The 13,941-nt window shown below is 44.0% G+C and overlaps 1 protein-coding gene across 11 annotated transcripts; it reads right to left on the bottom strand.

Moving 5' to 3' along the window:
• Positions 1-841: 841 nt before the first annotated feature.
• On the bottom strand, positions 842-8,763 carry LOC123147196 (uncharacterized). 11 transcript variants are annotated; one of them, XR_006473097.1, is made up of 7 exons: positions 7,264-8,762; positions 7,128-7,187; positions 5,825-5,975; positions 5,616-5,733; positions 4,119-5,532; positions 3,373-3,476; positions 842-1,382 (listed from the first exon to the last, which is right to left on the bottom strand). XR_006473097.1 is itself a non-coding variant. In XM_044566434.1 (3 exons), the coding sequence occupies exon 2, from the start codon at positions 5,407-5,409 to the stop codon at positions 4,123-4,125; it is 1,287 nt and encodes a 428-aa protein (XP_044422369.1). In that variant the 5' UTR covers positions 5,410-7,187; positions 7,264-8,763; the 3' UTR covers positions 842-3,476; positions 4,119-4,122. The 11 variants fall into 11 exon arrangements, 2 of the variants coding, with proteins under 2 accessions (XP_044422369.1, XP_044422368.1); XR_006473091.1 differs by having other exon boundaries at positions 5,825-7,187; XR_006473098.1 differs by lacking the exon at positions 5,825-5,975.
• Positions 8,764-13,941: the final 5,178 nt, after the last annotated feature.

Below are 13,941 nucleotides of genomic sequence, written 5' to 3'. Positions count from 1 at the left end.
CCGGCCCGGATTTTGTACGTAGCGGGTGCGGGGAGGTACGCGCCAGGTCGCTCGCGGGCGCGAGCGACCTGTGCACCAAATAGGAGAACACCATCTCGCTATAAGTGAGAAAATTGCATTCATGGCGGGCCTCCTTGGAACCTTCGTATCTGTTTTTTTTAAACAACAAGCACGAATTGGTTTCCCTTCAAGAAACCGCCACAAAGTTTTGTTTTTTTTGGAAAGATCCAGCAAATTTGTTGGCTTGATTCAGATTTAGCAGGTAGCAACGGAAGAATAACATGGGGTGGATCCGAAGATCAAACAAAAAGAAAAGCATCGGCCCTATTGGCAAACCGTCACAAAGTTGCAACAGAATGCCAAAACAACGGAGATTAGCCCAAACCCGGGGCAAGCCTTCATATGTTAAGATCAGCTTAGTGTCACCATGCTACAAACCATGGACCAGACCAGAGTCGCCTAAAAAACTATGGACAAGCGTGTTTAGCTAGAGGCACCTTTACTAATCTGAAACGACCAACTGACCATAGCGCCAACGAGTGTGTCTTCGCCAATTCCCGCACCCGCGTTCACAAATCAATCGAAAGCGCTGATGGTTGCAGTTTTGTCCTCAGGACCCGAGACCAAGCGATCCAAAAGTCATCTCTTAATTTTTCTTGCTGCTAATAACAGGCAGGTGAAACCAACCAACTTGGTGACAGTAGTATATACTACTCCTATCTGTGTACATGTTGATTCAGTCTGCAGCCGACTAGCCGAGCATGCGTTTGGATTGTCAACTTACGCTGGGGCGATCTGATTACAGCTCCATCAAATCTGAAGAAAAAGGGACAAAAGATCATACAGCAGAGAAAATTGTCGACTCAGTATTCAAGATCATACAGCATATTCAAGATTTCACAAATTATCAGTACTTCGGCGATCCAAACATGAGCACCATTTAGGACTTCCACTCACCTCTTTCTACAGCTCTACAAACCTTTTTTGCTGCCTACCCTTCACCGTACAGCAGCAGCAGCAACAACAAAGAACAAGTCCCTCCAGCTGCATGCCGGTGCTGCTTATATTGTCCTTACGTTGGTTATCAGTTCCGTTGTGATCGTTCTGCCAAGATTCTACCTGTTTTAGCAACTCTAACTAATAATGAAGAAAAAAAAATTGACTTGACCTCCTAATATCAAAGTCACATTCTTAGGCAGGGAAATTCCACATTGATGTTAGACCTAATAACCGAAACATTGACATGGCCACCACCAAGCAAGGCAATGTAGATCATGTTGTTCTGTAGTCTAAGTGGTCAGTATGTGAGAACTCCAAGCTGTTGAAACCATGGTCGCTTTGAATTAAGAATGCTGATATGATTACGTACGGCTCTGTCAAACCTGAACAGACAAGATAGAAGTTTAGACACCAGAGAAGAAAAATTGCATAATAGCGTTGTCACATTGGTAATATTGGTCTCAGCCGAATTTGAAAATATGTGACTGCGAACACCCGCTTCAGTGTGCTTAGACTGGAATGTGTAATACAAGTTTGAATACATAGCCAGACAGAGGCAAGACACCATAAAGAAACGAGACGTGGAAAACTTAAGTAATACAGAATTGGTACATTTGTGTTGTAGGAGTCCTCATACTACCTAGTATATATGCACCTAGCAGTATAACAAACTTCTAGCTTAAAAAGAGTAAAGAAACTCGAGGTATTGCTAGTGAGAACCAACATACTAGCTGCCGACTGCCATCCTAATAGTACATAAATAATGCACACAAGAAAAGAAAGAACACAAAACTGGGTGGTCTTTACAGAATTGCTAATGCACAATCACCTAATAACTACTTAAGTTTCAGTAATTAATAACCTTGTCACATTGGTAATCTTGATTACCGAATTCGAAACAAGTGACTGCAAACACTCGCTTTAGTGTGTTTAGAATTGTAGTTTGCACTCAGGCCAGTCAACATAAAGAAATGAGTCGTGAAGAACTTGAAGTGGTACCTCCATGTTACAGGACAGCACGAAATCATATACTACCCAGGCACCTAGCAGTATACCAAACTTCCAACTACAAAACATGGAGAGAAACTGGGGCATTGGTAGCAAGAATCAACGCACTAGCTGCTGTCAGCAATCCAAGTACAAAAATGAGTCCCCAAAAGGAAAGAAAAACAAAACTAGGTGCCCTCTCCAATTCATCTTACAGGATTGCTAATACATAATCGTATGAAAACTCCTTAAGTTTCAGTCAATCATCTCGACCAACATGATTTGTTTTGGGATAAGGAGAAAAACCATGATACTGGGACCTAGGACTGGTGGAGATTGACTGCAATAAATAAGAATTCTATTGCACACATATTTGAGAGTTTATGAGCTAAAAGGAACAAATTATATGTAACTAGGTAGAGGAAGATACATAATAGCATTATCACATTGGTAATATTTATCTAAACTGAATTCGAAACATGTGACTGCAGACACTCGCTCCAGTGTGCCTAGCATCGGAATTTAAATTAAAAGGTTGGAATACATAGCCAGACAGAGGCACATCAACATAAACGAGTCTTGAAAAACTTAATTCCATCCTGGCACAAACTGATGCACATAAAGGAACAAAAAGAAAACTGGTTGTCCCCTCAAATTCATCCTACAAAATTGCTAATACACAATCACCTGGAAACTCTTTAAGATTCATTCAATTATATCAAAACCAATAGGATATGCTCTCAGATTAGGACAACCATCATATCAAGATATCAGAGTGGTGGAGATTGACTGCAATAAAAAAGAATTTCAACTGCATAGTAGAGTTAATTGCAGAAAACTTGTTCACACAACCGACTGTGCTTGTCCAGTTGCGACTTGTCTGTCTGCAGGCAGTCGACAGACAAACAAGGCTTAAGTAAATTTGGAATTAAACCTGTAGGCTCTGGTAGGGTAAAATGGGAGTTCGATGTGCCAGAGTTTATTGCTGGTGATATCATGGGCGCTATGCACCAACTTGTTTCCTACTACTAATAAAGCTCTAGCTTCAAACTCAAAAAAAGAAAAATAGGGGCACTCCTTCACTTTCGATAGAATGCAAAGGCTTTTAATGGTTACAATCAACGTGTATTGTATTCATCCTCAACGAGATCATAACTCTAATAAATACTAGTTGAGAAAAAAATGGGACATGGAAATATGCCTCAGCTAGCTAGCTCAACCATAATTGTTGGTCGATTGAAACTGTTAAAGTTCATGATCACACTCACTCTTACGCTGGGACAGCAGCAGCCTCATTAACTGAAGCTACAAGCACCATAAAAACTAGAACAACATATACGTGAATATGTAGCTCAGGGTGTTGGCAGCGAGAAACAATACAATCACCTGACAACTCTAAGTTTCAGTCAATCATCTCAACCAATATGATTTGCTTGGAGATTCAGAGCACAACCATGATACTGAGGATCTAACAGTGGTGGAGACAATGACTGCAATAAAGAACAATTTCAGTTGCCCGTGATAAGCATTCCCTTCAATCTTATGAGGTTGATTCAGATAAAACAACATCGCAGGATAACAATTCAGTTGCCTGTGAGCACAAGCTCTTCTTATTTACAGCAGTGACTCAGGATCTTATTTGTGACCATACAGGTTTACCTCGAAACAACATCGCAAGATAAAATTATACATCTGAAGAAAAAGTGTACAAAATGGGCTGTCTTTGACTTGAGTGGATTTTCTCATGGTGAATCAATTCAAGGTAAACCAGAAATAAAGTTGTATTCCTTCCACTTTATCTTGATCATCAAAACTACTCCTCTAAAATAACTATAATGACCTGGTATTTTTAGCGATTCCAGATTTCCATCAGGACTCACTCATGCATAAGCTACTTGTAGTGTACAAGATCATTTCTCCTACTAACCCCATTCTCTTTAAAAGGCGACCGGGACAAACAAGACAAGAAACACAATTATGTTCCCGAGCTTTCTAGTTTTCCATGAGCACAATAAATTAAACAGTACTAAAAAGACAGGAATTACCGATTGCCATAATGAGCATGAAGCAATAGACAAGTCATGTGATAATTATGAAGTGAAGGAGATACTTGGAAGCAATAGAAACTTTACCACTTCATATTCTCCTTGAAGACAACAATGATGGTGGGAAGTTGATATATGTGTATGTCTGATTAGAATAGTGCTGTTTCTCATAAACCCTCTGAAGCTGCAACGTCTTGATATCCATTGAGAAATATCCAACAAGGTGATTATTTAGGGATGATGCTTCTATCCTTGTCAAGAGCAAGTACCTCTGTGTTGCATCTCTGATACAATATTTGTAGCCAGAATCTAGTGAGATTGTCTTCTCCATCTGCCACTGGCTGGGACTCTCGCCTTTGGTCCGTGCAGTGGTATAGCTGAGACTGGATGCAAGTTCACCACGGAAACCAAAGATCCCGAGCCTGCCTTCCCCGGCCTCCACAATGGCTATACCTTCCTTGCTCCATTCTCCTGGTGGGAGGTCAGCAGCGGAGAACTCCATGTTCGTGGTGTCAAGCAAGAGCAACTTCTTCATCCCGAATTGCACCCAGTCCCAGTAGAAACAGCCATAAGCATAATGGCGCATGGGAATGAAAGGCTGGACCCTTGACATCTCCTCCATGTCGCCCTCGTCAAGGGCCAAATCACTCAAATCCTTGGATGCAGTAGCTCGCCATTGATCGTTGCTGGAAGAGAAGACAAAGGCAGCCAGGCTGGTTTTGCAATACGCCATCAAGATGACTCTGAATGTTGTGTCTCCAGCCGCTGCCTCCTCCTCGCCGAGGGGAACGAGGAAGCGCTTGCAGCAGGCTTCGGTTACCGGGGGGAACGGGTGCCCAAGCAAAGCAGCTAGGTCGTGAGGTAGCGGGGGGAGCAGGACGTAGCGCCAGTGCAAGGGGTCGCACACCGCGAGATCTCTGAAGACCGGGGGCTGCCCAAGTTTTCCGGTGCTGCGGGAGAGGAGGACGCGGCCGTCGCGGACGTCCTGCACGGTCCAGCGGCGGTGGTGGGGGAGGAAGGAGAAGGTGAAATCGGCGGCGGCGGCGACCGCGCGGACGGCGGGGGTGGAGGGTAGGGCTGGGTGGAAGCCGTCGCGGTCGAGGAATCCGAGGAGTGGCGGCGCGTGGAGGCAGCGGAAGCAGCGGAGGAAGGACCTGTCGGTGGAGATTCTGCGGAAGGTGGTGCAGACGGCGGAGGCGCGGGCGAGGTCTTGTGGGGTGGGCAGCCGGAGGAAGATCTCGGCGAGGAGCTGGTCGGGCATGTCCGGCATAGGCGACGGCGACGCCATTTTCTTGTTGCTGGTCGTCGCCATTGGATTGGAGTGGGGAACGTAACAGGGCAGAGGAAACCCTCGACGAGAAGGGGAAAGTGACGACATGGCCACATGGGTGGGGGCGTGGGGAGCGTGGGTCGAGTGATGATTTTTCTCTGCGCTGGGCTGCTGGCTGCCCACAGCCCAAATGTGGCTTCACCGGTAATGGCGGGCCCAGCAAGTACAAAGCTGAAAGTTTTTGAAACTAGTCCAGCATTATCGGCAGGTTGCCTCAAAAAAAAAAAAAGAGTCCAGGATTTATCTCTACGAACCTTCCCCATAAAACAAAATAGCTCCATGAACCTTCTTTGTTTGCGTGTGCGTTCAAAGGCCATATATTCTGTCTATTTGACATTTGACTGTTTTTCAATTCGAAAACAGTCAAATTTCCTGACCAATCAACACAATACATCTGTATTAGCAGCAAAATCACCAAAAAAAACAGAAAAGAGCGCCTAAACGGGTCGGGTAAACATCTCACCCGGTTCGTCCTGGACAAACAAACCCCATCAGGGATCACATGGCACATGCCAGCAAGCTTGCAACGCACGCAGAGACCAAATCCCTCCACAAAACACGCCCCTCCCCCCTCAACCACTAGACAGATCTCACCTAACAGGGCTAGAACAAATCTGGGAGCCGCCCATGGGAGAGACGGTGTAAATCCCCATGTAAACTAGTCAATTTCTAGTGTAAATCCTAGAATTTACAGTGTAAATCTCCATGTAAACCCAGTCAATTTTCAGTGTAAATCCTAGAAAATTACAGTGTAAATCCCCATTTAAACTAGTCAAAATTCCATTCTAAAGTCACAGAAAATTACATTGTAAATCCCCATGTAAACTAGTCAAAAATTCCGGTGTAAATCCCAGAAAATTCCAGTGTAAATCCCCATTTAAACTAGTCAAAATTCCAGTGTAAAATCCTAGAAATTACAGTGTAAATCCACATGTAAACTAGTCAAAAATTCCAGTGTAAATCCCCATGTAAACTAGTCTTGCACCTAGAAATTTGGTAAAAAAATCCCATAAATTCGAGAGTAAAGAAATGATGGAATTACATGAAAAGTATACACTGTTAAATCCCCATAAATTCCAGTGTAAGCATGTAGACAAAAGATGTAGTTACAGTGTAAATCATATAATTCCAGTGTAAATTCTAGGATTACAATGTAAATTCCAGTGAAAGCATGTAGACAAAAGATGTAATTTAGAGTGTAAATCATGTAATTCCACTGTAAGCATGTAGACAAAAGATGTAGTTACAGTGTAAAAAATCCCCATGCAAATCCAGTGTAAATCTAGTCAAAATCAAGTGTAAAATCTTAGAAAATTACAGTGTAAATCCCCATGTAACTAGTCTTGTACCTAGAAATTTCAAGTGTAGATTTCCCATAAATTCTAGAGTAAAGAAAATGGTGTAATTACATTGAAAGTACACTTTACAGAGTAAAAGATGCAGCAAAGACAAATGATGTACTTACAGTGTAAATTACATAGTAAATTAAACTGTAAATGCAGACTTACAGTGTATAACCCCCAGAAATTCCAGTGTGAAATTAAACATGTAAAAATCCATTGCAAAACTAAGGGTTTTTACACTGTAAGTACCTAGTAAATTGCAGTGCAAAATCCTTAACAAAATACAGGGACTATCTGCTGCCCCTCTCCCAATAGAAAGAAGCATTTCAAAAAATACAGGGACAAAAACAGAACCATCACCCAAAGGTAAAAAAACGAAAAAATAAAAATAAAATGAAAAGTCCAAGATAAAGTAAAACGCACTTGATTAAGATAGAACTTCAAAAGAGCTTTGTCAAACCCTCCTTGATCACCAGATAATTCCTGCAAAAATATAAAAAAATAAGACAAACCAACATAAATAAATCAACCAACAACTAAAATAGAAATAAAAAATTACCAGAGACACAGGATAAGAACCATCTTCTGCAAAATCATTAGGCACGAAAGGTTCGGCTCCAGAATCTGCACTCTCTAAAGACAATACTAAAGGAACATCCCGACGAGAGGCTTTCCGTAGCTTACCCGTTTAAACCTATAAACAAGAAGGAGGACAAAAAGGAGAAAAGAAGTTAAATAACACTGAAAGGCATCCGATTAAAACATAAAAAACCACTGTAATCTAACTGACAAATACAATACTGAACCATAGAAACTATAGAGCAAAATTGGCGAAAAATAAAGTTAGCTGAAGCATTTGAAAAAGTCCTATAGTACCAATCCAAGTACAGAGAAATTGTTGGGTAAAACTACATTCAAACTACACTTTCAATCCACTGTAATTACACTAGGAGTCGGGGACAATTCACACTGGGATAAAATTACACTGTAAATAAATGTGTAGCTTACACTGTAAACTTGGGACAAATTACACTGTAAAAATTGGATACATTACACTGTAAGTGTAGGACAAATTACACTGTAAATTTGGGACAAATTACACTGTAAACATTGGGTACATTACACTGTAAGTGCAGGACAAATTACACTGTAAACTTGGTACAAATTACCCTAGGATTACACTATAAAAGTTGGCTAGAATACACTGAAAAGTTCTATACATGAAGGGGGGCATGTACATAATCCCCCAACTTCCTTCAGAAAATTACGCTGAATGCGCTGGCACAAATTACACTGAAATTAAACTCAAAAACACATGCCTGCTTGAACTCAAAACATCATACAAACATCTTAGGCACAAAAGCAAGCTACACAGCTGCATACCGCAGCAAGCATCAGGACATAATAGACCAGAACACAAAAATTCAGGGAATCACGCACCTACAGGGGGGGTCACATCTACATAATCCCCCAAACTACAACAACCCGTGGACAGGAGACAGGAAACAACCACCGCATCTGCAACTGCATCAGCGCCGCGGGGAGGTGCACAAATCACGCACCTCCACCTCCAGCAGGGAGTCAACCATAAAATCATGCATCTATTATGCATCTCCAACTACAGAACAGGTGCTCGGGAAGACACACAAATCACGCATCTCCAACTCCGGCAGGAAGTCAACAAAATCATGCGTCTACAACTACAAGCAGGTGCTCGACGGCACACACAAATCAGGCATCTCCACCTTCAACAGGGAGTCAACAACATCATGCATCTACAACTACAACAATGTGCGAGACGACAGGGATAACATGAACTCACCTAGATCTGGAACCAAACACAAGCAAAAAGCACACGGGCAGAGAGCGAAAGAGAGCGGGAGAGAGGAACAACCAAGCGCGACACCGGGGATCGAAGAAGAAAGGGAACCGAAATCAAAATCGACCGGCAAGAATCGCCATGGACGGAGAGAATCGCCTGCTGTGCTGCGCCGCTCGAGCTCGCCCTCAAGCTTATCGAAACAGAGCGTCCAGAATGGGGAAAGGGGAAAAGACACGCTCTCCCAAATTCAAACAAGACAAAAACCGAACAGAGCCGGGCTGGCGATAACGGGTGGACAGAAAACCGCGCCCGGTAAAAAAGCGGACCCGGAAAGGAACCCGAACAAAAAACAAAACCAGCACGAATCTCCACGTAAAAACGGACAGACAACAATTCGAATGACGACGAATTGCAAAACACTCAGCTGTAAAATAGCAAATCCGTATATTTTACACAAAGACAACAAGAAGCTCTGGGTGCATACCTAGACAACAAGAATGGCAGGCACACCATCAGCAAGATGCATTTATATAAGTAGTTTATCTTGTGAGAGAAAAAGATGAACGAGGGAAGGCCTTATTTGCAAATGTAAAGAGGGGTGTGGGTATCTTTTTACAAAATTGCCATAGTTTCCTTCCTATCCATCAGATATAAATCGGACGGTCCATATTGCAGGATGGCAGGCACACCATCATCACCAACTATGTTTTTTATAAGAGTAGATATAAGACAATCACAAATATAACATGGAGACCATTTGCTTTTCTTTATCTATGATTGTTGTGTTTCAATATGTTCAGGCTGCGCCACAGAGACGTTGCCTTTGATTTGCACATTTTTATAGTTTGTGTGCATTACTAACGGATGGAAGGAGGGGGGAAACTCGCCAACAAGGAAGATGGTCGGATATGTATGTCATCCAGGCCAAGGTGGTAGACATAGAAGAAATGGTAGGAAGGATCACAAAATCATTCAGTGGTTGCCAGTAAAGCCCTCGACATGTAGATTTTAAGAATTGTTTTTTCCGTCCATATATTTGCTTTTTGCTCAACAGAAAATAAATTTTGATTTGTCCATCAAGGTACAAATTTCCGTAGATGCATGAGCCATAAGAGAAGATCCATGGGAAGAGGTTTCGAGTTTAATTCGGGATGTATGTGCTTACTCAAATGTTGGAGCGTTTGGTTTGTGTACAAAGGCGAAGATAGTGCTTATTTCCTTGTAAGGCACGCAAACGTTCTTATCCATGCTATATTTTATATGTCTCAGATTTTGGGTACACGCTTTGCAATATTCCTTTTTTAAACAAGAATATTCCATATTTCCATTGCTTGAAAAAACTCATCTCTCTTGACAACTGAACTAATTAAGGCTAAGGCTGGATTTGATGAGTAGCAAACCTTCACGCCCACACAAAGAGGCCGAGAAAATCGATAGTGCTGCTGGAAATACGGACACCTATATATCACTTGTCAATGTATGATATGTGTCGAAAACGTGTGGAGGAAGCGTGTGTAGATCATGAATCGTCGTTGTTAACTCCATCGTCGTTGATGTGCACCATCCATGCAGGGGCGGAGCCAGGCCGGTAGCAGGCCCCGGGCCGCGTTGAAGAACTGTTACTGGATTTGGGCCTCACATCTTAGTAATGCTCCAGTCACCAAAGGAGTAGGGCCTCATGCCCCGGGCCTAGGCCCTGGGGGCCTGGGGCCTGTCTCCGCCCCTGCATCCATGTCAATTCATTAAGTCTTGAGTAGATAGTGACGCGAGAGGGTGCGGTAATAAAAGAACAACAATAACGTTCTGAACAAACAAAAGAACAATTTATATGAGAAAAATGAATGAAAGGAAGCGTATAAAAATGAGTGTGTCTAGGGCACATCTAGATGTGCTCTAGTTATTGCACATCTAAGTGAGTGAATCAAGCATAAAGAGAAAAAGAAAAAAGAGAAAGAAAATATTCACATGAATCTCAATGTAAGATCAATGACATATGACTTAGATGTGCAATACTTATGGCACATCTAGATGTGCTTTAGCAAAACTGTATAAAAATATATTATTTGTCATCGTCTAATCACTACAAAAAAGACATATCCGTGACATTTTGGGCCGAACGAAAAAAAATTATGTCATACTTCTATGACGATAATTATGACAAAACCCAGTATCATCATAGATGTGGTGGGCTCCTACTTCTATGACAAAAAATCATAACAGAAAATAGGCTTTTCGTCCTGGACGGGCTGGAGACGCAGCTACATGACATTCTTTGGGTCGTCCATGACGGAAAAAACCGTGGTAGAAGCAAGGGCGAGAAAATTTTTGGGGAGTTCCCAGTTACGGTGGGAGGTCGGGGGCCGAGCGATGCGCGCTTCTCTCGTACACGTACGCGCGTGTGTGCAAGGCGTTGGCTCTAACTGAACCCGAGCGAGGCATTGGGCTCTAACTGAACCCGAGCGATTGCACTGCAGGCTACGCGTTATTGAACCCGAGCGATCGATCGATGGCTGTTAACTGAACCCGATCGAGCAATTCCTTCGCTACTGCTGCTAACTGAAGCCGATCGATGCTGCCTCTGGATGAACAGTGAGCGTTGCGGGGGGGGGGGTGGATGAACAGGACCCCGTGGTGTTGCCTCTGGATGAACAGGACCCCGATCGATCGAGCCGGTTGGGGCTAGATGAACAGGATTCCGTGGAGGGCTGGATGAACAGGACCACCCCGTGGAGGGCAGGATGAACAGTAGACGGTGGAGGGCAGGATGAACAGTAGCCCGTGGAGGGGTGGTTGAACAGGAGCCCGTGGAGAGGGCTGGTTGAACAGTAGCCGGTGGAGTAGCGCGCGGTGGAGGCTAGATGAGCATGAGCCCGTGGATGAACAGTCGCACGTGGAGGCTGGAGGAGGTCGACGGTGGATGAACAGTAGCTCGTGGAGGCTGGAGGGGGTCGATGGTGGAGATGAACAGTATCCCGTGGAGTCCCGTTTTGCGGTACGCCACACCCCTCCCGATGAACAGGACCCCCTTTCGACCGTAGCACTCCAACACAAGTCCGTTTCGTCCGTTTTGCGGTACGCCACACCCCTCCCGATCAACAGGACCCCCGTTTCGACCATAGGAGGTCCGTTTCCTCTGTTTTGCGGTACGCCAGACCCCTCCCGATGAACAGGATCCCGTTTCGAACGTGGCCGGTCGAACACAAGGCCGTTTCCTCCGTTCTGCGGTACGCCAGGCCTCGTTTCCATCGCATGTTCCGTCCAAACCCTCCTGATGAACACGACGCATTCCGTTGCCTTCCCATGAACACGACGCATTCCGTTGCCTCCCCATGAACACGACACATTCCGTTGCCTCCTCATGAACACGACGACGACGCTGTTTCTTCGTTCCGACCCAGCCATGTACACGAGCTCTGGCCGTACGTATGCGCGACTAGGCGTTTGAGACCCCGCATGTATGTAAACATACATGACCGTATTTTCTTTCTTGCACCCTAGCCGCCTCTATTACGACACGTGCGCGCCTCTACATCCACCAGTATATATGTACGTACACGTTCGCGATCAGAATGACAACGCTACGTACACTTCGACCAGGTGGGTCCCGACTGTCAGGCACTTCCTTGCGTGCGAAGATGTAGCTGGTGGGTCCCAGCAGTCAAGGGGGCGAAATACGATGGCCCGTTGATACGTCCATTTTGCATCATGCTTTTATATCGATATTTATTGAATTATGGACTGTTATTTCACTTTATGTCACAATACTTATGGCTATTCTCTCTTATTTTACAAGGTTTACATAAGGAGGGAGAATGCCGGTAGCTGGAATTCTGGGCTGGAAAAGGAGCAAATATTAGAGACCTATTCTGCGCAACTCCAAAAGTCCCGAAACTCCACGGAACATCTGAAAAGAAATAAAGAAAAATCATCGCCAAAGATAAAGGCCAGGGGGCCCACACCCTGCTCACGAGGGTGGGGGGCGCCCCCCTAGGGCGCGCCCCTCTACCTCGTGGGCCCCCTGGTGGCTCTTCGACGTCCATCTTCTCCTATATGAGGTCTTTCGATGAGAAAAAAACAAGGAGGAACTTTTCAGGACGAGACTCCGCCGCCATGAGGCGGAACCTTGGTGGATCCAATCTAGAGCTCCGGCAGAGCTGTTCTGCCGGGGAGACTTCCCTCCGGGAGGGGGGAATCATCACCATCGTTATCACCAATGCTCCTCTCATCGGGAGAGGGCAATCTCCATCAACATCTTCACCAGCACCATCTCATCTCCAAACCCTAGTTCATCTCTTGCATCCAATTCTTGTCTCAAAGTCCGGGATTGGTGCTAGTAGGTTGCTAGTAGTGTTGATTACTCCTTGTAGTTGATGCTAGTTGGTTTAATTGGTGGAAGATCATATGTTCAGATCCTATATGCATATTATTACCCCTCTGATTATGAACATGAATATGCTTTGTGAGTAATTACGTTCGTTCCTGAGGACAAGGGAGAAGTCTTGCTATGAGTAGTCATGTGAATTTGGTATTCGTTTGATATTTTGATAAGATGTATGTTGTCTAGCCTCTAGTGGTGTTATGTGAACGTCGACTACATAACACTTCACCATTATTTGGGCCTAGAGGAAGGCATTGGGAAGTAATAAGTAGATGATGGGTTGCTAGAGTGACAGAAGCTTAAACCCTAGTTTATGCGTTGCTTCATAAGGGGCTGATTTGGATCCACATGTTTCATGCTATGGTTAGGTTTACCTTAATACTTTTGTTGTAGTTGCGGATGCTTGCAATAGAGGTTAATCATAAGTGGGATGCTTGTTCAAGTAAGAACAGCACCCAAGCACCGGTCCACCCACATATCAAATTATCAAAGTATCGAACGCGAATCATATGAACGTGATGAAAACTAGCTTGACGATATTCCCATGTGTCCTCGGGAGCGCTTTTCCTATTATAAGAGTTTGTTCCGGCTTGTCCTTTGCTACAAAAGGATTGGGCCACCTTGCTGCACTTTATTTACTTTTGTTACTTGTTGCTCGTTACAATTTATCCTATCACAAAACTATCTGTTACCACTTATTTCAGTACTTGCAGAGAATACCTTGCTGAAAACCGCTTATCATTTCCTTCTGCTCCTCGTTGGGTTCGACACTCTTACTTATCGAAAGGACTACGATAGATCCCCTATACTTGTGGGTCATCAAGACTCTTTTCTGGCGCCGTTGCCGGGGAGTGTAGCGCCTTTGGTAGGTGGAATTTGGTAAGGAAAAATTTATATAGTGTGCTGAAATTTACTGTCACTTGTTACTATGGAAAGTAATTCTCTGAGGGGCTTGTTCGGGGTATCTTCACCCCGTCCAGTAGAGCAAAGAGTTGCTCCTCAACCTACTGAACCTATTGAAAATGAAACTCCTTTTG

This window comes from Triticum aestivum, chromosome 7A (assembly GCF_018294505.1).
Source record: "Triticum aestivum cultivar Chinese Spring chromosome 7A, IWGSC CS RefSeq v2.1, whole genome shotgun sequence".
NCBI lineage: Eukaryota > Viridiplantae > Streptophyta > Magnoliopsida > Poales > Poaceae > Triticum > Triticum aestivum.
This window is presented reverse-complemented; position numbering and strand designations above follow the sequence as displayed.